Genomic DNA, 27390 nt, shown 5'->3' with positions numbered 1-27390 from the left:
AGTGGCTTTATCATATATGGCTTTAATTATGTTGAGATACTTTCCGTCTATACCTAACTTATAGAGGGTCTTTGTCATGAATGAGTGTTGAATTTTATCAAATGCTTTTTCAGCATCTATACAGATGATCATATGGTCCTTGTGTTTGATTTTATTAATATGGTGTATAACATTTATTGATTTGCGTATGTTAAACCAACCTTGCATCCCTGGGATGAATCCCACTTGATCGTGGTGAATAATTTTACGTATGTGTTGTTGTATTCTGTTTGCTAGTATTTTATTGAGGATTTTTGCATCTATATTCATCAAGGATATCGGCCTGTAGTTTTCTTTTTTGGTTATATCTTTACCTGGTTTTGGTATCAGGATGATGTTTGCTTCATAGAATGAGTTTGGGAGAATTGCCTCTGTTTCAATCTTTTGAAATAGTTTGTAAAGAATCGGTGTCAATTCCTCTTTGAATGTTTGGTAAAATTCTGCTGTGAATCCATCTGGTCCTGGGCTTTTCTTTGTTGGAAGCTTTCTGATAACAGCTTCAATCTCCGTGAATTTTTTTCTTAAGAGAGAATATGAATGCAAGTCATATAATTATTTTCAGTTCCAAGTTAGGATGACAGAGTTTTTACTTTTTTGATTTTATATTTGTATCTCTTTTTTTCTTAAGATGAAACCTTTGGTTCCTTATGACATTAACATTATCACTTATTTGTTTTATGCACATATATATTACTTTCAGTGTAACAATAATAATATTGTTACTAACAATATGATTACCTGAAAACTGTTCAAGCTGTCTTTACAGTTCTTTTTCTCCTTAGTATATAACCCACTTGGGATATATAGTCATTCCTCTGTCTTAAGTCACTTGAAAGAGTTCTCTCTTTGTGAACAAGCCACCAACACCATAGGTTTATTTGTTTTATTTTGCTTTTGGTTTTCAGAGATTGTGTTGTAAAATATTTTGGGTTTTTTTTTTTTAACACTTATAATGATAAAGTTTACATGGTGCCAGAGTCAAAACTATAAATCAGGGGAACTCTTCTACACTGTTGGTGGGAGTATAAATTAGTACAGCCATTATGGAAAATCAGTGTGGAGGTTCCTCAAACAAGTACAGATAGAACTGCCATATGATACAGCAATCCCACTACTGGGCATATATCCAAAGGAATGGAAATCATCATACCTACATTCACATGTTCATTGCAGCTCTATTTACAATAGCCAAAATATGGAACCAACCTAAATGTCCATGGACGGATGACTAGATAAGGAAAATGTGGTATATATACACAATGGAATACTACTCAGCCATAAAAAAGAATGAAATTCTGCCATTTGCAGCAGCTTGGTTTAGTCTGGAGAAAATTATGTTAAGTGAAATAAGCCAGACAAGGAAAGTGAAATACCGCATGTTCTCACTTATGACTGGGTGCTAAAAAAAAAGAAGAAAGATAAACAATTCCTTGAACTTTCAGAATACTAGAGATGGTGATGAGGTGGAGGGGGGGGGCGGTTTGCAGAGGGATAGGTTGGGAAAAGGGCACAAAGAAAAATCATGATTTGTAATAATAATATGCTTACAATAAATAGTATTTTTTTAAAAAACTATAAGTCAGGGAGTATTCAGAGAAGTCTACTTCCATCCCTGTTCCCTTCACCCCATTTTCTCCTTTACTCTTTAGGTAACAATTTTTATTAGTTTTTGGTTTATTCTTCCGCCGTTAATTTTTTAATATAAGCAAATACTTTAATGTGTTTGTTTTTACCTGTTTACTTTTTTTTTTTTCCTTTTTGTCTTTTTTTCGTGACCGGTAATGGGATCGCAACCCTCGGTGTCGCGCCCGTACCGCGACCGGCAACAGGATCGCAACCCTTGGTGTCGCGCCCACACCGCGCTCAACCAGTGAGCAGACCGGTCTCTATATGGGATCCGAACCCTCGGCGGGAGCGCCACCACGCTCCCAAGCACCGCACTCTACCGAGTGCGCCACCAGGCCGGCCCCTTACCTGTTTGTTTTAGAAAAATTGCTTACTGTATACACTGTTCTCTGTTTTGCTTCTTTCACTTAACAAAAACGTTGGGGATTACTCTATAGCAGAATATAAAAATATTTCTTATTCCTTTTTGCAACTGCATAGTGCTTCTTTGTATAGCTAACCACAGTCTATACAAATAATCTCCTTTATTAGTCTGCTCAGGCTGCCATAACGAAATACCATACACTAGGTGGCTTAAACAACAGAAATTATTTTTTCGGTGTTCTGGAGGCTGGAAGTGTGAGATTAGGGTGCCAGCATGGTCAGGTTCTAGGCAAGGCTCTCTTCTTGGCTTACAGCCACCTTCTTGCTGGTTCTCACATGGAAGAAAGAGACAAAAGAGCAAGCTCTCTAGTGTCTCTTTTTAGAAGAGCACCAATTCCATCAGGAGGGCCCCACCATTCAACATGTGAATTTTAGGGGACGTAAACATTGAGTCCATAACACTCCTGTATTAGTCTGCTAGGTCTGCCCTAACAAAATACCCAAACTGAATGGCTTAAACAACCTATTTTCTCTCTGTTCTGGAGGCTAGAAGAGTCCAAGATTGACCTCATTAGAGTTGGTTTCTAGTGAGGCCTCTCTTTCTGGCTTGTAGATGTTACCCTTCTTGCTGTGTTCTCACATGGGCTTTCCTCTGTGTAGTTGCAAAGACAGAAAGAGAGAGCAGGAGCACAGGCTCTTGTCCATTCCTCTTATAAGGATACCAGTCCTATCAAATTAAGACCCCAGTCTTATGACCTCAGTTAACCTTTATTACCTCCTTATAGGCCCTGTCTCCAAAATACAGTCCCACTGGGGTTTAGGGCTTCAAAATACGAATTTGAAGAGGATACAGTTTCGTCCACAACACCTCGTATTGATGGACATTTGGGTTGTAACTGATCTTCTACTATTAAAAATGGTGCTTCATGAATGACTTTATGCCTATATCATTTTGTATTTTGCCAGTCTGCCTTTGGGATCAATTCCTAGATATGAGCTTTCCAGGTCAAAGGGTAAATGCATATGTAATTTTGCTGGGTATTGCAAAATTCTTCTCCAGACATGGTACCATTTTTGCATTTCCAGCTGCAGTGTATGAGAATCTACTTCCTAATAACCTTGCAAACAGAGCATATTGTCAAACTTCTTGATTTTTATCAAGCTGATAGGTGAAAAATAATATCTCAGGCTGGTTTTTATTTGTACTTCTTTTAGTAGGAGCAAGGTGGAGCATCTTTTCATATGTATAAGGACTGTGTGCATGTTTTCTTTGGTTAACTATCCATTCATACCTTGTGTTAATTAGCTTGGCTACAGTAACAAGTGGCCTCAATATAGCAATGGATTTCTTTTTTTTTTTTTTTTTTTTTTTTTTTGGTGACTGGTAAGGGGATTGCAACCCTCGGCTTGGTGTCGCCTGCACCGCGCTCAGCCAGTGAGTGCACCAGCCATCCCTATATAGGATCCGAACCTGCGGCCTCTGCGCTCCCAGCGCCACACTCTCCCGAGTGAGCCACAGGGTCGGCCCAAGCAATGGATTTCTATAACAACAGATTTATTTCTCACTGTCATTACATGTCTGCCGTAAAGCAGCAGCAGATCTGCCCCACATGTCCTCTCATTCCAGCCCCTATTTGGAACACATCAGTGTCATGACAGAGGGAAAGAGCAAGAACTGGTGGAAACATGCATTGTCTCTTAGAGACTCTGCTCAGATTTGGCATGTCACATTCAGTCACATGCCACTGGTCAGAGCAAGTCAAATGGCCAAACCAATCCCACGGAGTAGGAAAGGCCATGTATACTCATGTATACTCTCCCGAAAGAGGTGTAGCGCAGGTCAAGTGGAAGGAGAGCAGGTTGGGGGCAAAATGTAAAATCCTCTTGCCCAAATTTCTATAGAAGAACCTTGTGGGGTTTTTGTTGTTCCATTTACAAAAGTTGTGTAAATGTTTAAATAATGTCCTTCTAATACGTGGTAAGCTCTTTGAGGGTAGGACTATGTTTTTTTGCTTATCATTATATCTCCAATGGCTACCACAGTCCCTGACACATACCAAAGACTTTATGAATAGTTTTGAATGAATGAATGATTTTGAGTGTAATTATTTTTTTCCTGGTTTTTCAAATATTAATCTTAGGTTTTCATGGCTTAATATATGATAATAAAACTGAGTCTATGCGGACAATTAACCTCCTTCAACGAATGAATATTTACCAAGAGGTCTTTCTCAGTATTTTATATAGAGTTCTACCTATACAGGTACGTTGTGTTCTGTGATCGTGAATTGTTAATATCAGATGAAAGTCAAAATCTGCCATTTGGGTTGAAGGTTTCACATACTGAAGGTTGAAGGTTTCTGATCTTCAACTGATTTGGTAGAAAATCAATGATATCTTAATTTTCTCCATGTATATTGTGAACTTTGATTTTTATTTATACTTTATAAGATATTGCTTTTTTAATTTAAATTTTATAAGATGTAAGATTTTTATATAGAGGTGCTTCCTGGCTTATATTTTAGTGTACATGTACAGTCTAGATGCTGATAAATATTTTCATTTGGAAACATGTAATTACTCATTTATTTTTGAGATTAAAAATTTATATAATTAGCAAATCACCCTCATTTGAATGAGGTAAAATTGAACAAAGTTAGGTGTAAAACTTGTCTAGATTAAAGAATGAAACCAGAACCTTCAGGGACTTCCCTCTTCTCTTAGTAGAGAGAAGAAAGGCTTACTGTGGGAATTAGCAGCAAGCTTCTGAATATTATATTTCTATTGTCATATTTTTTAAATAGCAACGAGGAGTGTTAGGGCTTTTTTGACAAATATTTTTTATTATTTCCTTTTGCAGAAATATTTAGAGCCAGTTTATTTTTATATTTACACCTTATTTGGGCTTCAAGCAGTCTATGTCACAGCTCTTTATATAACCAGCTGGCTCCTTAGTGGTACATGGCTATCAGGACTATTAGCAGCTTTCTGGTATGTCACAAATAGGTGAGTTGGAATTAGTATGCCTCTCTCCCTTTCCAAACTGTAAGTAAAAATGAAGTTACTTCATTTCCAGTTCAGAGAAATATCTTCTGCCACATTTGGGTGGGAGATTTTCTCTTTGACTTGCCTAGTGGTTTTCTAAATGTTTCTTATTTAGTGAGTTAGAAAGTCCTAGTTACATATATTTTTGGCTGAGGAACAAAACATTGAATTGCAGATCAAGAAAATCATTCATAATAATCCCAATTCTGTTACCCATTTGCTGTGTGATCAGTATTTCTTCAGCCACATATCTTATCTCTTAAGGAGTTTTAGTAATATCTTCACTAGCAGTCTTCATGGGGTTGTGTGTAGCTCTCAATTAGCAATGCATAAAGCATTGTACAAATGCAAGAAGTTCTTACATCATTTAATTAATATCTATTAATTTATAAACACTGGAGCCCTGTAAACTAACATTTTTAAATAACAAGATTTACTGAATTATTGCCTGATCTACAGTAGCAACACCAATATTCAGTAGGAATCTTGAAACTTGAACATGAGTTCTAAAACAGATATTATTTTGCAATCCTAAGCAAATTACTTTTTCTTATAAATCTGTTGGGTGCTTACCGTATGCCAAGCACTTTGCAAAATGCTTTATATGTATTTATTTAACAATCCTATAGAGAAGGTACTATTGTTATCCCCATTTTAGAGATGAAGATATTGAGGCTTAAAATGTTAAGTTTTATGTATATATACAAGGAGTCTTCAAAAAGTTCATGGAAAGGTTAGTATTATCTTTTTAATTTCATTTTTCCATGAACTTTTTGAAGTACCCTCATACGTATGTGTACGCACACACACACATATGTGTATATATCATTTATTGAGTGATGAAAACTTAGCTGTACTTGCCCTCCAGGGGTCCACATTCTACAGAGGCAAGAAGCTAGACTTAAGTATAAAGTACTAAAGAAACAGAGTAAAAGTGAGAGGAGTTTGCATGGTACATTCATGGGTTTAAGAATCAGGCTAACATGGGCTTCACCATAGTTGTACCACTTAGCTAAATGCATACCCGTGGACAGATCACTTAAATTTTCTTAATGCCAATTTTATGTTATGGGGATGATGATGATAAGGACAGTTATTATTATTGAGAACCAGTGACCAGAAGCTAAGTATACTTGTGCTTAATATATCTTTCACTTTAGGAAATCTTTGAAGAAATTATTATAAACATTATCACTATAGCCATTTATGTTTTCTTCTATACAGAATAGATACCACAAGAGTTGAGTTTACCATCCCACTGAGGGAGAACTGGGCGCTGCCATTCTTTGCAATTCAGATAGCAGCAATTACATATTTCCTGAGACCAAACTTACAGCCTCTTTGTGAAGTAAGTTTTTATAAAACTTCATATATTTCTTAATTCCCCAATTTTATATAAGATGCTTCAAGAAATGTGATGTGCTTAATGTCCCAGTGTATGTGAATAGTTGTTATTCCATGACCAATTTTTTAACTCGAGTTAAATTAAGTTTTCTTTTCCTGGGCTTCTTTCTACTTTGCAAAGAAAATGTTTTCATTTTTGATGTTAAAAATGTGCTCTACATAATCTACCCTCAGATAGTTGTAGCAAACCCACTCACAACTTTTGTGAAACTGTCAGAATTTTAAGCCATTGCTCTTGATATGGAGTACATTAGCACCTCCATATAATGTGGGATACTCATACTATATGTGAATATTTATACGCAAAGTGTCACTTTATGATATTTAGAGCTTAAATAACAAATGCAAGGGTTTTTAGAGCAGCAGTTTGTGGTTTTTCTGTTTGTTTATAGAAATCCTGGCTGCTCTTGAGAAAACTTGTCTGCTAGGTTTATTATTACTAGAAACATCTAAATTATACAAAAGTTTTCTTTTTACAGAGGCTGACACTTCTTGCCATTTTCATATCAACTTTTCTCTTTAGTCTGACATGGCAATTTAATCAATTTATGATGCTGATGCAAGCATTAGTGCTGTTCATACTGGACTCCTTGGACATGCTGCCGGCAGTGAAGGTAAGCTTTGCTTTCTTTTTTCATTTGAGATTTTCTTGTTTAGTGTTTTATACCATACAGTAAGGTGATAATATGCAAGTGCTTAATGATAAAGCTGAAGCTCCTTCTTAGATTGAATGTAAACATGCTGTGGTCAATTGAAGCTGAGTAATTTATACACCCAGTTTCAACATCTTAACTTTTATACTGCTTATCTTAAGTTAAAAAATGGATTTATTTGGGGCATAAATGCCTGGGTGAATTATCATTTATAGAGATGACTTAAAATTTTAAATATAAGATAGTTCTTTTAAAATTTCTTGCTATGTGTTGCCTTTTTTTCAAGGCACTCAGTGCATAAGTAACAACTTTTCTGTAGCACTTTATAAAATTTTTATAGTAGCATTTAGCCAACATGGGATGAGAATCGCTGTTGACTGGCCAAAGGTCACGTAAGATAATTATAAGAAACCTCATATCTGTCTCCCAGTGTGTGCGTCTGTCATTTAATCGTGTGTTTTCTTTCATGGGCAGAAATATGTATTATGTACATTTTTTAAATTGCTCACAGTTACTGTTCTAAAGTATCAGTAACTTAATTATTTTCCAAGTATAATGAAATATTATTTTCAGACCTAAGGCAGCAATGTATCCCAGTATGGAAGAGCTGCACTCATTTATTCCATATCAAAAGAGATGCAGTAAGCTTTGGAAACTGACTGAGTCTGAATAAAGAAACATTAAAGTCAACCAACAAATATACATTTCCTATCTGTTGAGCCACTATAATAAGGTGGGCACTACAGAAAATACCAACATGCATAAGACATTAGCCTGTCCACAGGGAATTCACTATCCAGCTTGGGAAATAAAGATGTAGACAACTAGAACAACTAGAGAAATGATAGATGTCGATTTGTAGTAATAATAAGTGCTAGAAGATTAGAAGAAGAAAAGGGTTTTTTAGACATAAAAGGTTTCACAGAAGTGAGAGGCTAGAGCTGGGCCACAAATAATGACGTGAGTAGGTAGTATTGAGTAGGTAGTATTTAGGTGGAGTGTGAAGGGGCAGAATAGGAAGGTAAAATACAGTAAGGAAAGCAAGTAGATAAAGTTTGTGTACATGTATATAAGTATAAATGTAATATTTAGTGTTTCTGCAGGTGTGAAGCAGTGGTTACTCACACACTGCCAGTAAAATATAAATTCCTTATAGCCTTTCTATAGTGAAGTTTCACAGTAGGTATCAAAAGTGTAAAACTGTGTTTGCCCTTTCACCAATACTTCTACCTCTGTACATTTATTCTAAGTAAATAATCAACTATATTCATTTTAGTTGTAAGGAAAAGCTGGAATTAGACTTAAGTCAATAGTAATAGGGTACAATTAAATAAATTATGGTGTGTCTTTGTAACAGAGTATTTTATAACCATTAGTTTTCCCTGCCCCCTTTTTTATAAAGTGAAATATATAGAGAGAAAATGAGAAAAGGTTTGGGAAAAATATACATTAAAATATTAGTAGTCAGCTGTGTGATTGTTCTGTATATTCTTTTTGTTCTTTAGATCTTTTGAATTTTTCCTGTAATGAACATGGATTTCTTCTTTTAAAATTAGAAAACAGAATAAAAGGTATCATTTTGGCATATACACACAAAATTTTAAAATAATACAGCAAGTATATTTTATATATAGTTCTAAACTTTGTAAAACTTTTGTATTTGAAACTATGTTGATGTTAGAAGTAAAGTATCAGATTTTAAGGAGAAACATTATTGTAATGAAAGGACCCTGAGTTGTAAAACCAAGTTGCTACTATCTGCTCTGAAAATAGCTCTTTAAACTTTGGCAAGTCATTTAACTTCTCTGAGCCTTAGATTGTTTATAAATTAGAATCACTTATCTCTAATATGTCCTTAAAGAGTTTCTGCAAATCAGTGAGAAAAACATCTGCAAATTAATGAGAAGAGGGAACAAAGGACACAAACACTTCTTCAAAGAAATAGCATCAAAAAGAATAAAATACTTAGTTATAAGTTTTACAAAGTGCAAACTTGTACTCTGAAAACTACAAAACATTGTTGAAAGTTTTAAAGACCTAAATAAATTGGGAAGAAATCCCATGTTAATGAATTGGAAGACTTACTATTGTTAAGATGGCACTACTCCCCAAATTGATCTACAGATTCAACACAGTTGCTTTCAGAATACCAGATGGATTTTTTGCAGAAATTGACAAGCTGATCCTGAAATTCCTGTGGAAACTCAAGGGACCCACGATAGTCAAAACAAAGTTGGAAGACACATTTTCTGATTTAAAAATTTACCAAAAAGCTACAGCAATTAAGGCAGCGTGGTACTGGCAGAAAAATAGACATAAGTTAACGGAATAAAATTGAAAGACCAGAAATAAATCCTCACCAGAAAGTCAATTGATTTTCAAGGAGGGTGCCAAAATAATTAAATGAAGAAAGAATAGTTTTTTCAAGAAATAGTGCCAGAATAACTGAATATCCACATGCAAAAGAATTAAGTTGGACTACCTTCCTCTCACTGTATACATTAACTCAAAGTATTTCAGACCCATTTAGCGTAAAAACTAAAACTACAGAACTTTTTAAGAAAACATAGGAATAACTTTCATGACCTTGGAGTAGTACTTGTCGTCTTAGGTACAATACCAAAAACACAAGTGACTAAAAAAAATAGATTAATTGGATTTCATCAAGATTTAAAACTTTGTTCTTCAAAGTATACCATCAAGAAAGTGAAAAAAACAGCACATAGAATGGGAGAGAATATTTGCAAATCATATATTTGATAAGGGAATTCCAGAATATATAAAGAACTCTTACAACTCTTTCAACAATGAAATATGGGCAAAGGACTTGGATAGATGTTTTTCTAAATATGATATATAAATATTCCAACACATGAAAATATGCTCAACATCATTAGCTATCAAAGAAATGCAAATTAAAACCACAATGAGATACCACTTTATTACCCACTTGGATATCTAAAATTAAAAAAAAAAAAAAAAAGATAATGACAGATGTTGACAAGGAGTTGTAGAAATTGGAACTCTCGTACATTGCTGCTGGGATTATAAAATGGTGTAGTCACTTTGGAAAACAGTTAACATTTCCTCAGATTTTAAACATAGGGTTATCATATGATACAGCAATTTCACTCCCACATATATACCCAAGAGAAATGAAACCATATAGCCAACACAAAAATTTGTATATGAATGTTCATAACAGTGTGATTCATAGCCAGAAAGAGGAAAACACTCAAATGCCCATTAACTGATGAATAACAAATACAAAATGTAGTCCATATAACAAATAGTATTCAACAATAAAAAAGAATGAAGTACTGATAAATGCTATAACATGGATGAAACTCGAAAATGTAGTGCTGAATAAAAGAAGCCAGTCACAAAAAACTACATATTGTATTATTCCATTTATATGAAATGTCCAGAATATGCAAACCCCTAGAGACAGTACATTAGTGGCTGCCAGGGGCTGGGACGCGGGGGAAGATAATAGAGAGTGACAGCTAATAGGTATGGGGTTTCTTTTGAAGTGATGAGAATATCTTAAAATTAGACTGTGGTGATAGGTGTACAACTCTATGAATATCATGCATTATACCTTTTATTTTTTTTAATAGTCTCTAATGATTCTTTGTATTTCTGTGGTATCAGTTGTAATGTCTCCTTTTTCATTTTTAATTTTTGTTATTTGAGTCTTCTTTTTTGGTTAGCCTAGCTAATGGTGGTCTTTTTTGTTTATCTTGAAAAATCTTTTTGTTTCATTGATCTTTTGTATTTTGGGGGGGGTTCTATTTCATTTACTTCTGATCTGATCTTAATTATTTCTTTCTGTCTACTAACTTTGGGATTGGATTGTTCTTTCTTTCTAGTTCTTTGAGGTGTAGCATTAGGTTGTTTATTTGCAATCTTTCTCTTCTTTTGATGTGTTTATTGCAATAAACCCTCTTAGTACTGTTTTTGCAGTATCCCACAGGTTTTAGTATGTGTCTTTATTTTCATTAGTTTCAAGAAACTTTTTAATTTCCTGTTTAATTTCTTCTTGAACCTATATTTCATTCAGGAACATGTTAAATTCCATGTGTTTGTATAGTTTCTAGTGATTCACTTGTTATTGATTTCTAGTTTTAATCTGTTGTGATCTGAAAAGATACTTGAAATAATTTCAGTTTTTTAAAATTTATTGAGGCTTTATTTGTGACCTAACATGTGATCTGTCCTGGAGAATGTTTCATGTGCTGATGAGAAAAATGTATATTCTGCGGTTGTTGGATGAAATGTTCTGTAGATGCTTGCCAAGTCCAATCAGTCTAGTGTGGTTTAAATCCTGTGTTTCTGTGTTGTTTTTTTGCCTCGATGATCTGTCCAGTGTTGAGAGGAGGGTGTTAGGTTCACAACTATCATCGTATTTGGATTTATCTCTTTCTATAGGTCTAATAATGTTTGCTTTATATATAAGGGTTCTCCAATGTTGGGTGCATATATATTTATGATTGTTATGTCTTCTTGCTGGATAGATCCCTTTATCATATAGTGGCCTCCTTTGGGTCTTTCTGTGGTTTTTGGTTTAAAGTCTATTTTATATGATGTAAGAATAGCTACTCCTGCTCATTTTTGGTTTCCATTTGCATGGTATATCTTTTTCTATCCTTTCACTCAGTCTGTATGTGTCTTTACAGGTGAGGTGAGTCTCTTGAAGACAGGATATACTTGGGTCTAGCTTTTTAATCCAGTCAGTCAGTCTGTGTCTTTTGAGTGGGGAATTTAATCCATTTATATTAAGGATTATTATTGAAAGGTGTTGACTTACTCCTAGCATTTTATCAATTTTCATTTGGATGTTTTAAGTATCTTTTAAAGTATCTTTTGTTCCTTTCTTCCCCTTTTATTTTTTGTGTTCCATGTTTGTTGGTTTTTTTAGGTGGTTAGATAAAGTTTCTTTCTTTATTGTTTGCATTTTTGTTCTACTAGTTTTTTTCTTTCTTGTGTAGTCATGCTAATGATTATTGTTTTTTGGATTCCAGATTCAGTACTCCCTTGAGGATTTCTTGTAGGGCTGGTCGTGTGGTGGTGAACTCCTATAGTTTTTGTCTGTCTGGGAAATATACTATTTCTCTCTCATTTCTAAAGGATAGCTTTGCTGGGTATAGTATTCTTGGCTGGCAGTTTTTTTCTTTTAGTATTTTGAATATATCATTCCATTATCTTCTGGCCTTTAGGGTTTCTGATGAGAAGTCTGCTGTTAGTCTGATGGGGGCTTCCTTATAGGTGACTTGATGCTTTTCCCTTGCTGCTTTTAGGGTTCTCTCTTCATCTTTGAGCTTTGCTAATTTGACTATAGTATGTCTCAGAGAGGACCTTTTTGGATTGTATGTGTTTGGGGATCTTTGAGCCTCCTGAATCTGAAGGTCTGTATTTCTCCCTGTATACCTGGGAAGTTTTCTGCTGTTATTTCATTGAATATGTTTTCAGTGCCTTTTCCTTTCTCCTCCCCTTCTGGATCATCCATGATTCAGATATTTGTGTGCTTCAGGTTATCTGCTAGCTCTCTTAGATTTTTTTTTAAAAAATTTTTTTTTTTTTTTTTTTTTTTTTTTTTTTTTTTTTTTTTTTTTTGTCCACCTGGGTTATTTCATAGACTACCTTTAGGATCAGAAATTCTTTCTTCTGCTTGCTCTAGTCTGCTGCCTAAGCTCTCAGTTGTGGTTTTTATCTCATTGAATGAATCCTTCAGCTCCAGGAACTCTGCTACGTTCCTTTTTAATGCATTAATCTCTTTGTACATTTCCTCCTTCAGATCCTGGATACTTTTTCACATTTCGTTGTGTCATCTAAGTGAGCCTTCTTGTATCTCATTGAGTTACCTTAAGATTGTTGCTCAGTATTACTTTTCAGTCATTTTGAGGACTTCTGCCTAATACGGTTTGGTACTTGAGAGTTATCATATTCCTTTGGTGGTGTCATATTTCCTTTTTTTTTTTTTTCATATTTCTTATATCTCTATGTTGGTGTCTAGTCACCTGGAAGAGCAGTAGCTTTTTCTAATTCTCTGGAGTTGGCTATGAAGAGATGGAGTTCCTCTTGTAAATGTGTTTTGTAATGACCATTGTGTGGGGTGTTTTAGTATTGGTTCCAGGTAAACACAGTAGTGTAGTCTCTGCATGGGTACTTCAGCCAAATTCAGTGTTAGAACTACATGGGAGTGCCTCCGTGGCCTAGTCCCTGGGGCACTTAGTAATTCCTTGCTGAGACTGGTGATACTATGTTGGTGTGCCAGGAAGTGGGTGAGCTCTTGAATTCTTGGGGGAAGTGCCTTGGTTCCCTGTCACTCTTTGGCTATGGTGGGTGACCTTGGGCAGGCCTGTTGGCACCCCAGCTAGCTCCCCCTGACCCTGGTGGGTGCACTCAGGTATACTGGTGCTCCTCAGTTTGAATGAATGACCCTGGGCAGGTTTTCTCTTTCATCTTTCCTACAGGCCAGAAGTTCCTTCTGGGACCATGCTTTCCCCCAGTTGGGGGATGTTGTTGGTGATTGGGAATTTTCTTCCGTATTCTATTTGGGTATCCTAGGTGTCTGTACCCTTGGGGAGTTCTGCATGTTTCTCTCCCCAGATGAAGGCAGTCCCGTGGGCTGTGCATTTACCTCTCATCCCCAAATGTGCTGCCACTTATGACAGCATAAATCTTCCTGTGAGTTGGACCACTAGGTCACAGGTCTGCATGTATTCACCTCTTTCCCTGGGTTCCACTGGCAACTCTTCTGTCTATGCTGACAAACGGTCAACAGGCTGCCTGTGAGGCAGTGGTGGCAGCTGTTGTGGCAGCGAGCCACCCTGGCATTGGCAGTTGCTGTGAAGGGGGGCTGTCTCAGACCGCTTGTTCAGCACTGGTGTCCATAGCAGTGGTAGGGAGTGCTGCTGCCTGCAGTTGCAGGGCTGGCTGTCAGGCTATGAATTGTATACTTTAAATAGGTGAATTTGAAGGTGTATGAATTATATCTTAATAAAGCTGTTAAAATTCTCTTAACCAGTACTTCTACTTTTAGGAATCTGTCCTAAGGAAATGCTTTAATTCATTCCTGTGATATTTATTGAGTGACATGGTTCTACTGGGCATTCTTTTAGGTGCTGGGATACAGCAATGAACAAAATAACTAATCAGATATAATGATCTGAAGATTTTTTTAAAAGAGATGTTCATAACAACATTAATTTAATAATAATAAAAAGCTGAAAACACCCAAATGATCCAGTAGCAGACAAATTATGGCATATGGTGGAATGTTATGTAGCCATTTAAAATTTAAATTTTCACAGAATAGTCATTGATGTGAGAAAATTATACCATATAATGTGAAGTATACAAAATGCTATCTGTACATTGCTGTGGAATCAATATCATTTCTATAGGTAGTAGTGTTGACTTTTGACTCTAGAGCCCACCTTTCTATCAGTTACTCTTTTTTTGTTGTTTTTCTGAATTTTCTAAATCTCCTATAGTAAGGTACGTTATTTTTATAATCCTAAAAACTGTTTGCATCCATTTTCCTGGATTTCCATTAACACCAAGCAAAAGCTCTGAACTGTTGCAGGCCTTGCTCTCACTTTTCATTGCTTGGTGTAGGTTTGTTTCCTTTGAAGTGAGAACAAAACCATAGGGAAAATCAGATTTGCTGCTGAATAAAACTGGTGCTTCTCATATGCCAATATGAATTTTGAATTGTCTGATTTGAAAGAGAAGAGGAAAATTAACAAAAAATATCAGCTCTTTCTTAGGGGCTGTCTTTTTCTTTGTGGCACGTTTTTTGTGTTCAAGTTGGTTGCATTTTGCTTCTTTTGGTATCAACCTGTCAACATTTTTTATTACATCGAGTTATCCTTAGTGAGTGCTTATTACGTGCCAGGCATTAATATATTACCACATTCAGTCCTTCTATCAGACCCTTACACCAACTCTGTGAAGAAAGTATAATCATCTCTCTTGTAAAGATGAGCCATCTCTGGCATTTTAAGGTCACACAGCTGGTTTAGACCAGAGTTAGGACTACAGTACAGGTGGTGTTGATGTCAGGGCGCATGTTCTTGACCACTGTACTCTGTTGGGTTCAAGCCTTGATGCAGGAGGAGTTTTCAGTGTAATCAGGAGATTTAGGCACACACACAGACAGACAAAATGTAGCAATATATGATACAGTCCTAAACTGTATAGTATGGAAAATTAGGAAATAATGGAATGCAGTAAAGTACTGACTATTGGCTGTAGACAGTAACTATAAAAGAACTTAGAAGAAAAATGAAGATTACTAATGGTACTTGCCAGTTCCCAGAATACATTTACACTGTGGCTTCCTCCACTTTATATTATCCCTGTTCATTTCCCCATTAGTTAATGCTATAAAATTTTAAAAGTTTTGTGTTAGTAAATAAACAGTTGGTGTGTATATGATTAAGTTTCCTTTTTTAGATTGTGTTTCTTGAAGCTAGGTATGTTTTCTGCATAGTTTGTAACCTGAGATGTATCCAACTAGTGGCCAAGATGTTAGCATCTGATGGTTTCTTGATAAAATCTGTTTAACCAGCTAATCTTTGGTTGTTGCAGGCGACATGGCTATATGGTATACAGATAACAGGTTTACTCCTGGTCTGCATTCTTCAGTTTTTTAATTCCATGATTCTTGGATCATTGCTTATCAGTTTTAACCTTTCAGTGTTAATTGCAAGAAAACTTCAGGTAGGTCTTTTTTTGTCCCTAATCAAAGTAAACTTTTTTTTAAATCGTGTGGTTTGTTGGACCTTATTTTTATACAGCATACAAAGGAAAATTGATGATCTGATTCCCACTAGAAAGCACAAGTTGAATCATTTGCTTTTTAAGTGCATGTGGTAACATTTCTGTTTCAAGCTTTCTGAAGTCTTATGCCATCCCTGTTTTGTTTTTGTTTTGTTTTTGACAATTATTATTTCTTAGATAATTGGAACTTTCATTCAATTCAGGAATTAGGCAGAGGTGCTTAGTTGAATGCCATTGACTTAAAGTTGAAATAAAAGAGAAGAATTTTTAACTTCTTTATGTATGTGAACTCAAGAATGAGAAGAACTTCTTGCTTGTTGAGAGTGTGTTCATCAAAGCCTTTCAAGTTGACCTTGTCGTTTGATGTAGTAACTCAACTCTTTTCCCCATTCTTCTGTACCATATTATTGATTTTTCAGTGAATTAAACTCTCTTTTGAGAATTTTGAGATTCCAAGTAAATACCTTTAGCAATAATGGGACATTTCCTACGGTATTGTAAAATCATGTTTGAAAACACTGACCTGATCTTTGTCAGCACCACGCTCAGCCAGTGAGCAAACCGGCCATCCCTATATAGGATCCGAACCCGTGGCCTTGGTGTTATCAGCACCGCACTCTACCGAGTGAGCCACGGGCTGGCCTCTGACCTGATCTTTGGGCTTTATTATATAATTAACTTTCTTAAATTTACATGAGATTTAAGAGTCATTTGTTTTTCCTTAAAATTGTAATGAAGCCTGAATGTAATCATTTTTCATGGCCCTCTACCAATTCCTCCCTTTCCCCACCTTTCCCTTTCCCACCTCTGGCAACCCCAGTTCTATAAAAAGATTTTTTTAAAACAGACTTTTACTTGACTATCAAAAAGAGTAGTTCTCATTTATCCTCTTAACCTTAATTATAAATAAATATTATTCATATTTGAACTGTTTAGATATTATTATATTTGACAATGTATAAAGTTATCTGAAGATTATAAGAACGCTATTATACATCAAAGAGCACAGTTTACTTTTTTTTATACTGATAGGTTTTTTTTATCTAATTGGGTTATAGCTATTCAGTGATTTATGAATTGATGGATAAATGATGTAATGATTTGTTCACTCATCATATCCTGAGTAGATTCCAAGTAGCAGATCCTAACAGTCTGATCCAAACAGTTTCTTAAAAAAAGAAACTGGTTGCTAAGGTCTAAGAGAAGAAGAGGAATGGCTGGTTCACAGTTGGTTAGAGCGTGGTGCTGATAACACCAAGGTCCAGGGTTTGATCCCTGTACCGGCCGGCTACCAAAAAAAAGAAGAAGAAGAAGAAGAAGGAAGAAAAAGACTAGGGCATGTTTCTTCATCTTATGGAGCTTATTATTTAAGGAATTTATTTACTATTGGAAAATTACAAATATTAGGACAGTGTAACCTTATGAAGTTTAATAGGTTATGTTTTCCACATAGATTTTTCCCTATGTGTTGTGTGATCTAATATTTTAAATCTTTGGGTAATCTCATCTAAAGTGATTACAAAGTTTTATTAAAATTTAAGAATTAAAACACAGCTCTTTTAATTTCTAGAAAAATCTGAAAACTGGAAGCTTCCTTAATAGACTTGGGAAACTTTTGTTACATTTATTTGTGGTTTTATGTTTGACACTTTTTTTCAACAACATTATTAAGGTAAGTTAATAAAATGACATATGCAATATATCTTTGAATTTACTTATGGCACTGGAGATAATTATTAAAACTTTCAATTTCAAATAATTAAATTCTTGTTTTATTACTGAAGAATAACCAGTTTTACTTTAAACTGGCTTAGTTTTAATTTTTAATAAGGCTTATTTTGGTGATTTTTTTTTCATTCTTTTACATGTTCTAACTCGAATTCACCTTTTATTACATTTTTTAAAAGCTCAACTTTAAAAACCTTGAACAAATATTTTTCTAAATTTAAAAAATTCTACTCTTTAGAGATAGTCCTCTACACTGTGGTTACTAAAAAAAAATGACATAATTTTTATTGTGTTCAGTTAATGGATAAACTGGCATTACTATCTAATTTCTGCTAGAGAGAAGGGTTGAACTCGTTTTTGATAGATATTCTCCAACATTTAACTGACCTAAAATTAACAACCGTATACAGCAGAATAACTCATTTAGTAACATAGGCATCCATTTGTTATATGTCCAGTAGATGCTTTGCTAAGATTTAAGTGCCCTAGGGGGCTGCTTAGTTAAACATGCTTTTTAAAATTTTCACTGGCTTTTTTTTCTTTTTAAGGGCAGGCTTTACTTAAGAGTATTGTTCTTGGACCTTGATGTTCCTTTTTTTATGCTAGAGCAAAACTACAATGATTTCTTCAGATGATTTTGCCCCTACTAGAAGGCCAATCTTGGGATAGGCAATATCTGTGAAACAGGCTCCTCCTCCTCCATAAAATAATGGCAGTCCTTTCCTGTCTGTTGAATGTCAAAGAAAATGACTCTTCTCTCAGCCAGCCACATTAAACACCTCACTTCAGGTCCTTGTCACCGTGTTCTTAAACTCCATATAGCTCAGTACTTATCGAGAGCTTATTTGAATGGAACAATCGAGCATTTCTGGGAGATTGGCTAAAGATATGCAGTTCATTCATTGGCCCACTCTACATATTCAGTGATCTGTTCTTAGATTAAACCAGTGGAGAGCTATATGCCTGGACACACTGTTTTTTGACTCCCCAAAGAATAACATCTATTGAATTGCACTTGTTTTGCCAGCTACCTACAATGAAAGGAATTAGAAAAAATAGTCCAAAAAACTCACTGCTATTTTTAGTGTACCCATGGGAAAAATTTCTCTCAAGTCTCAGTTCTAGGACTTTAGAATCTCTTCTGAACAACTGGTTTGTTTTAATCTTGTGACCCTGTAAGTAACATAACTGCTTTGTATCTTCCTCTTTGCATTCGCTGCTAGAATGTGTACCAGACTTGTGGCTCATCTCTAATGAATGTATTTTGTGTACTAACCTCAATTCTGGCTCCATCTTTTTTTTTTTTTTTCCTACATTTTTCTTCTGGTATAACTTCTTCACCATTTATATTACATGGATTTGATAAAATTTAAGAATTGTGATCACTAATGAGGAACACTGACATTTGTCTTTTCACTCCTTGAGAATTATTCCTGTCCTGAATTGTCTTTGAGTGAATGAGTCTTACATCAGTTGTATCAGGGGAATGTAACCCCCAAAGCCAAACAGGCCACCTATTTGTGGGTTCAGATCGTGGTATTGTTGGTTTTCTGGTCTGAAAATTTGTGCTCACTGTGCTTCAGCCTTCTCCCTCTCTCTGAAACCAAAAAAAGCTCATCTTTATCTATTTCGTATATTGAACTTATGCGTAAGTTGTTGTTTGAATAAAGTATTGTGCTAAAAAAAAGGGAGGGGGTGGGGGAGAAAGAAAAAGGAAGGAGTTTGAAATCCCCCGCTTTAGAATTCCTCATTTCTAAGAACTATTGTGAACATTTACTAATTTTATACACACACACACCCTCCTCTGAAGTTGGACACTCAATATACATATTCAGTGGGAAATTTTCAGGAAAACGTGCCTAAGGGATTAATAACGATTTTTGTTTTCTCCCTCTTTCTGATAGAAAATTCTTAACCTGAAGTCAGATGAACACATATTTAAATTTCTGAAGGCAAAGTTTGGGTTTGGAGCAACAAGGTAGGACTGAACTGAAAATGTGTGTTTGCTATTTTATATTAAATCATCAGGGACTTTAAAACTTAAGTCACCATTGTGCCTTCAACTATTAACTGCAGACTTGTTTTGAGGAAAATATGTAGTTTCTTTGACTTGTATTGAATTTAATACTGCTTTCCATTTTTTTTCTTTCCAATTCCCTAGGGATTTTGATGCAAATCTGTATCTGTGTGAAGAAGCTTTTGGCCTCCTGCCTTTTAATACATTTGAAAGGCTTTCAGATACTCTGCTTTTTTATGCTTACATATTTGTTCTCTCCATCACAGTGATTGCAGCATTAGTTGTTGCCTTTCATAATCTCAGGTATGGTGTATTTCAGAAATCTAACACTCTAGTTTAACAGACTTGTTCTGTGTTGCAGAAAAATTGCTAAGTTGAAAATCAAAATATCAGACACAGAACAGAGTAGTGTTGTTTGTCTTAAAGGTGAAGCATACCTAGTTTACAGTGCACTCCATTCTCAGTAGTTAAAAGACAGCAAAGAGTAGTGGTCACAGTACGAACTGGTCTGGGTCTAAGTCTTGGCTTGCACACTTGGGAATGATAAGATCTTTGAACCAGTTATATAATCTTTCTGTATTTCTATTTCCTTCTCTGCACAATGGGAATACTGAGTATTTTTACTCTATAGGGGTTTGTGAGGAATAACTAAGTTAAAACAACATAAGGTACTTAAAATAGTGTCTCATGCCTAGAATGGTTTGTAGATGTTTGCTGTTATTAGCTTGTATTACTTTTGCTGACTCATAAGTCTGTATTTTGTTTCCATTATTAGTTTCCTGTATTTTTCTACCTTCTTCCTCTAGCTACAATTTTTTTTTTTTTTTTTTTTTTTTTTTTTTATCTTTTTTGTGACCGGTAAGGGGATTGCAACCCTTGGCTTGGTGTTGTCTGCACCGCGCTCAGCTAGTGAGCGCACCGGCCATCCCTATATAGGATCCGAACCCACGGCGGGAGTGCTCCTGCACTCCCAAATGCCGCACTCTCCCGAATGCACCACGGGGCCGGCCCCAATTTTTTTATTTCTCACAAAATATCAAGAGTTAATTATTGTTCACTTGTTTCTTGCATCTTGTTTCAGGGCTCATAAAGTTGGAGTGGACCATAATTATTAGTACCTACTGAAAGTCTTAAGTAATAATTGTCAGTTTTAAAAAACTTAGCATGTCTTTTAAAAAACTTGTATAATACCTACCCATCAAGCTGATGGGGGGTTTTGCAGTTACTATGCATGTCAAATTGAAAGAAAATTAAGTATAAGAAGTTGAAGCTACTGTCATTTGTGAAAACTTAATGAAGCTCACAAGGAAGCCCTTTTTCTATGTAGTTACCTTGCCAATTAAGGTGCTGGTGAACTGTGATTCACAGCCACAAGAGAGCTGTCATTAAAATGAGTACAGATCAGTTGAGGTGTTTTATGATTATTAAGAATGAAGCAACATTGAACCATGAAAATATTTCACTGACTATAAACTATTTTAGTATCTTTCAGAAGTGTTCTTTTTTATACCTAGCCCAAGATAAAATTTAGCCCTGTGAAAATAGATGGAAATTATTCTAGACTGTGTAATTTAATATTATTCTAGACACACCAAGTGTCGGCAGGGCTGCAGACTGCATACAAAGCAGGAAGTTCAATTGGCCTGCAGTATCTTTGTGAAAATGTCTGCCATGCTCAGTGTGAATCTGTGAGCCATCTCTGGAAGCTGATTTTGTATATGATTATAGATAACGATTTTAGAGCATCCTCATCTACCAGGTAGGGATATTAGGACCTTTTTAGAGGAAAAGTACTATATTAAAGTAATTAAGGAATTATAGTATCTTAATATGAATTAACTTATAAGTAATTTGAAGGGTGTTTTATCAATGCCAAGTATTTAAAGTATTTCTACCTTTTTAGTACTAGGAAGTATGATACTGTTACATTTATATAACATATCTGCATTAGTATGAAGGATACAACTGAAAAGGGCACTGTATTCTTTATTCATGGGATTAATAAGAGCTTTCCATCTTGGCTGGGGTAAGGGGAGGTATTGCAGAATTCTGCCAGGTATCAAGGGAAGATAAGAGCATATGTTCTACTTGTCTGGAGTAATCTTTTAGTATCAATATAGGAGCCAGTGTTTGTGTTGTAATATTTAACATTTAAGTCAAGATTACTACCAGTGGTGAAAACTGCCTTAGAGTATCATTTTAATTTTCCTATGAATCTACAGTGGTGAAAAGAAATAAAAGTTATCTAGATACATAGAGAAGCATTGTATATATATCCAGTTCTGTTGGATTTGTACGAAGGATCAGTAGGGCCTTTGTGAAAGTATTATTTTTATCTTAATCTGGCAGCCCTTGTTGTTTTCTTTTCCCCTCCACAATAAATTGTGCAACATCTGAACTCACTCATCAATCTTAATATCACTGAAGTGGGGACAGCCTGACAGTATGTGCTTCCCACTGTAATGCAATATATAGTACATCATATCCCCATGAAGTGTTCTTGCCAATAAAAATGAACTTGACTCTAATAAACCTCTAGATCTAATTACAAATTTACAGGAAACATGGGAATGGAGAAGTGTGTTAAACACTACCGCAAGGAGATAATAAGCTAAACCCAAAAGGTTGGAAGAGAAAGGGATACTTTTATAGATCAAAAGATATTTTTAAAGATATATCAATAAAATGCAGTATGCAAGTTTTGAATTCTGATTCAAAGAAACCACCTAGAAAAAACAATTTCTTCAAAGAGGGAAAGGAATATGACCTGGGTGTTAGATGATGTTAAGGAATTAATGTTAATTTTGTTGGGTTTAATAATTTTAATGTAGCTGTAATTTGATAGAAGTCATCTGTTGGACATATATAATGAGGTTAAAAATGAGATCACTGTTTCGTAAAGGAACTGAATTCCAAGTTTATGGATACATTTTTACTTTTTTTGTTTGTAAAAATTTGAAAAGTACCAATACTAACCCATAAAACATCTTTAAAGATCTCTTCTAAAAGGCCAGTTTCATTAATTCCAAAAGGATTTTTTTTGCTCTTTTATTGATTGATTACTATTTTAATTTAAACAATTGAAGCACTTTAAATTTTTACTTAAATTAAAATCTGCTGTGAAATTTTAGTTATTCTAATTACTAATGCATTTATATTGTGTTACTTTTAGCTTCATAAACAAATTCAAAGTTGATCATTGCTGATTTATTTCATCTCAGGAAAATAATACATTTCTAAATATATAAAGGTGTAAATTTCTTATATCTTCTTTAAAAAAGATTTAACTAAATTAAAATTTTGTATCCCACTTTACTTTTGTATATTTGCTATTTTATTTAGTGATTCTACAAATCCCAGGAGTAAAATGGGAAACTGCACAGTTGACCTGAAACCAGAAACTGCCTACAACTTAATACATACCATTCTGTTTGGATTCTTGGCATTGAGTACAATGAGGTATTTTTGTCTTGCCTGTTTATTTTTTAATTTGACTGCTCTTTACTTGTTATTTAGCAATATAATTTGGAAATTGCTAGTCATCTTCATTAGTAATTATGGTTCCCAGAAAATTGTCCTTATGTACTGTCTTCTCTCAGTACAAAATATCATTTATAATCAGTTTTTTTCTGAATTATGAACATTCCTCTATGTCTTACTTATGTGTGATGGTTCTCAAAAGGTGATAGAATTACATGTTGAGTATCCCTTATCTGAAATGCTTGGGACCAGAAGTGTTTCGGATTTTGGATTTTTTCAGATTTTGAAATAATTGCAGATATTTTAACCAGTTGAGCATCTCTAATCCAAATATCTGAAATCCAAAATGCTCAAATGGGCATTTACTTTGAGTATCATACTGGCACTCAGAAAGTTTCAGATTTTGGAGCATTTCAGCTTTTGGAGCGTTTCAGATTAGGAATGCTCAAACTGTAATAACTAACCCTTTGGCAGATGGTTTCTGCATAGTTTTAAGTAAGATTTTACTGTCACAGACTGTGAAGCTGCCTTTACACCTATCTCACACTCCAGTTTTATACACTAGTACTTGTTGACTTTTGTCTATTTCTGTTCTTATAGAATGAAATACCTCTGGACATCACACATGTGTGTGTTTGCATCATTTGGCTTATGTAGCCCAGAAATATGGGAGTTACTTCTGAAGTTGGTCCATCTTTATAACCCAAAGAGGGTCAGTGCTGTCCCTTTTCCCATTTAATTTTTATGACTTATAGTTTTTCCTTTATACCAATTCTTTTTTTTTTTCAGTAGTTGCTTATACATCAATCAGACAGAATGAATACTAAAATTTAAAGCTAAAAATAGATTATTGATACATTAAGATTTTTAAGGAATTATTTTTAAATAATTTTATTTTTAATTTATTTTATTTTATTTTATTTTTTTATTTTTTATTATTTTTCCTTTTTGTCTTTTTTCGTGACCGGCAACAGGATCGCAACCCTCGGTGTCGCTCCCGCACCGCGCTCAACCAGTGAGCGGACCGGTCTCTATATGGGATCCGAACCCTCGGCAGGAGCGCCACCACGCTCCCAAGCGCCGCGCTCTACCGAGTGCGCCACCAGGCCGGCCCAATTTATTTTATTTTTAAAAATCTTTATTTTTCCCCAGACTATAAGTTAGATATATTTACTGTATAGAATTTGGAGATTAAAAAAAAAAGCACAAAAAGTGAAATTAAAAATCACCAATAATCCTCTTATCCAGAATTATGTTATTATCATAACGCATTTTCCTGAAAATAATTACTAATAAGTGTATGATAATGTTTAATAACCTGTAAATGCAGTTTTGAATTGTCCTACCCTATAAATTCACTAGGTGGCATTATGGTAGAAGCTCCAAATACCTTATGAATGATTAGAACCCTTACATTAACTCAGTTGTTTTACATATTGGAGACTCATGCTCCATTATGTTTCTGTTATTTAAAAAAAAAGAAATGTCATTTATTTACAAAGCAAAACCATAAGGTAAAAAAGTGTTCAAAATACTTGTAATCTAAATAGTGTCTTTCTTATATAGATATGTATAATGCGATATTCAGTACCGATATTAATACTGCTGTATCTATGCTATAAGGTAAGACTGATTTTCCTCATTCTTGTCATTAATCTATTTACAGAATAATTACTTTGACTCATTGTATTTTGTGTATTATTTAGCAAATACAGTGATTTGTGGAGGTTGTAAATATCTTCTTAGCTTCTTATTCCAATTGCCATAGATAGGAACACTAATCAGTTTCCCAAATAGGTTTTAACAAATAAAAACATTATAGCAAAAACTACTAGCATTTAGTCATTCTGATTCATTTTGGTTTTGACTCTTACTATTCAGCTGGTGCAAATACTGAAAATAAGATGTTTTCAGACCTATTTTGAAATAAATAAGTAGAAAAATTATTTTTCTCTGTTACCTGATTTATATGAGATTTTAAAATGTATTTTACTGTAATATGCATGTTTTATTAGATGCTTAGTTATTGTAAAGGAATTGGACATGCATAAATAAATACAGTCTAAGACTAGGCTTTTTTTTTTTTTTTACCTGTTATTTAATTTCAATAGGAAGTAATGAACTTTTTCATATTTTCAGTTGAGTAATTTTAACATGACCGGTAATGGGATCTTAACCCTTGACTTGGTGTTGTCAGCACCACTCTCTCCCACGTGAGCCACAGGCCGGCCCAGTTGAGTAATTTTTATTTTTAATTAATTAATTTATTTTTTTAAAAAGTTGACCAGTAAGGGGATCTGGTTTTTTTTTGTTTTTTTTTTTTTTGACCAGTAAGGGGATCGCAACCCTCGGCACAGTGTGGTCTGCACCACGCTCAGCCAGTGAGCACACCGGCCATTGACCGGTAAGGGGATCTTAACCCGTGACTTGGTGTTGTCAGCACCAGGCTCTCCCAGTGAGCTAATGGCCATCCCTATATAGAGATCTGAACCCGTGGCCTTGGTGTTATCAGCACCACACTCTCCCAAGTGAGCCACGGGCCGGCCCAGTTGAGTAATTTTTTAAACAACATTAAATGTGCTTCAATTCTGAGAATCCCCTATCAGAGACAGTGATCATTGATCAGGTTGACTACTTAGTGACTCTTTTGTCACATCTTTGAGATTTAGAGGCTTGAATTATTGCCTGGTCAGGTAGCACAGATTGTCTTATCCAACTGAGCTCTTGCCCTCTGATTTTAAAAAACCTTACATATTTTTTAAGTTTAGATTTTTTTTCTTCAAATTTTGTTTTACATTAGAACATTGGATTTTAAGCTCTACTGGGCAGAGCCCCTGATTTGGGAGGATGGTTAAAGGTGGGGATGGAGAGCTTCACCCACGCAGAGGATCAGCTATAGCAGCTCAGCTTTTGGTTTTAATCTTCTTACATTTTCATGTAAGATTTTGTGATCCACAGGTTTTAGGCTAAAGAAACAGTTTGATAATCACTATATTGTAAATATTTCAAAAACTTATGTTATATCATGTTCCAGTCCATCAAAACATTTACTATTATGGGCAGAGCTCTGTGCTAATTCCTAGATGTTAGAAAACACAAATAGGGGCCGAGCCCGTGGCACACTCGGGAGAGTGTGGTGCTGGCACCGCTCACTGGCTGAGCGCGGTGCGGCCGGTCTCAAAAAGGACAAAAAAAAAAAAGAAAGAAAACACAAATAGACTTATATGTCCCTGCCTCTGGGAATTTTATTGCCCTAAATAAAATCTAAATAAGTGAAACTTCCTAAAAACACCTGGAAAGCAACAATTAAGGATTCAACATTGTATATGTTTAATGAGGAATCAGGTAACTTTACCTTTACTTGTTGGTTTTTGGGGTTAACACACCCTCCTCACAGAGAAGATATAGCTCACCACTACTAAAGATGCAAACTGTAAACAATGTTTTCCACTGTCCGTGTGTGTAGGCTGAGTTCTTTTACGTCTTAGCCTACACACTCAGCTATTTATTGAAATTTTATTCATTCTTTTAAAAAGCTATTTGAGGACTTAGGTCTCTTGTTCTTGATAAAATCGAAGCAGGACATTCTAGAAGAAATAAACTGTACTGTAGAGCACTAACTTCTAAAGGATGGTCCTCATACAAGCAGCGTCAGCATCACCTGGGAACTTGTTAGAAATACAGATGTTTGGGTCCCATTCCAGACCTACTGAATCAGAAAGTCTGTGAATAGAGTCCAGAAATTTGTTTTAATTTAACCATCCCTCCAGGTGATGCCAACGTATCATCGACTTTAATAAACCCCTGCTGTAGTATTAACATGGTTTCTCAACAGTGGTACTATGATGTTTTGGCCAAATAATTCTTTGTCATAGAGGACTGTTCTGTACATTGTAGTATGTTTAGCAGCATCCCTACCCACTAGATATCAGTGACACCTCACCACTAGTTGTGACAACCAAAAATGTCTCCAGAGGGCCGGCCCGGTGGTGCACTGCGCTAGTGCGCCGCTTGGGAAGCGCGGCGGCGCTCCCGCCGAGGGTTCGGATCCCACATACAGACCGGTTCCCACTCACTGGCTGAGCGAGGCGCGGGAGCAACACCGAGGGTTGCGATCCCGTTGCCGGTCCCGGTCCGGTCCAGGGGCGACACTGAGGGTTGCGATCCATTGCCGGACACGGAAAAAGACCAAAAAAAAAAAAAAAAAAAAAATCTCCCCAAACTTTCCAAAACACCCCGGGGGGG

The 27390-nt window shown here is 35.3% G+C and overlaps 1 protein-coding gene across 1 annotated transcript in view; it reads left to right on the top strand.

Annotated features, from left to right (window-relative positions):
• Positions 1-27390, top strand: part of DPY19L3 (dpy-19-like 3 (C. elegans)) — a 75668-nt gene that overhangs the window by 30157 nt on the left and 18121 nt on the right. Inside the window, exons 5-15 of the mRNA XM_008572745.1 lie at positions 4170-4291; positions 4889-5034; positions 6298-6421; positions 6957-7091; positions 15729-15860; positions 17491-17592; positions 19553-19626; positions 19810-19968; positions 23008-23124; positions 23746-23857; positions 24712-24768. Of these exons, the coding sequence (XP_008570967.1) occupies positions 4170-4291; positions 4889-5034; positions 6298-6421; positions 6957-7091; positions 15729-15860; positions 17491-17592; positions 19553-19626; positions 19810-19968; positions 23008-23124; positions 23746-23857; positions 24712-24768 (1280 nt within the window). The remainder of the gene's footprint in view (positions 1-4169; positions 4292-4888; positions 5035-6297; positions 6422-6956; positions 7092-15728; positions 15861-17490; positions 17593-19552; positions 19627-19809; positions 19969-23007; positions 23125-23745; positions 23858-24711; positions 24769-27390) is intronic.

Source organism: Galeopterus variegatus, unplaced genomic scaffold, assembly GCF_000696425.1.
Source record: "Galeopterus variegatus unplaced genomic scaffold, G_variegatus-3.0.2 Scaffold829, whole genome shotgun sequence".
Lineage (NCBI taxonomy): Eukaryota > Metazoa > Chordata > Mammalia > Dermoptera > Cynocephalidae > Galeopterus > Galeopterus variegatus.
Note: the sequence above shows the minus strand (reverse complement) of the source record. Positions and strands in the feature narration are given on the sequence as shown.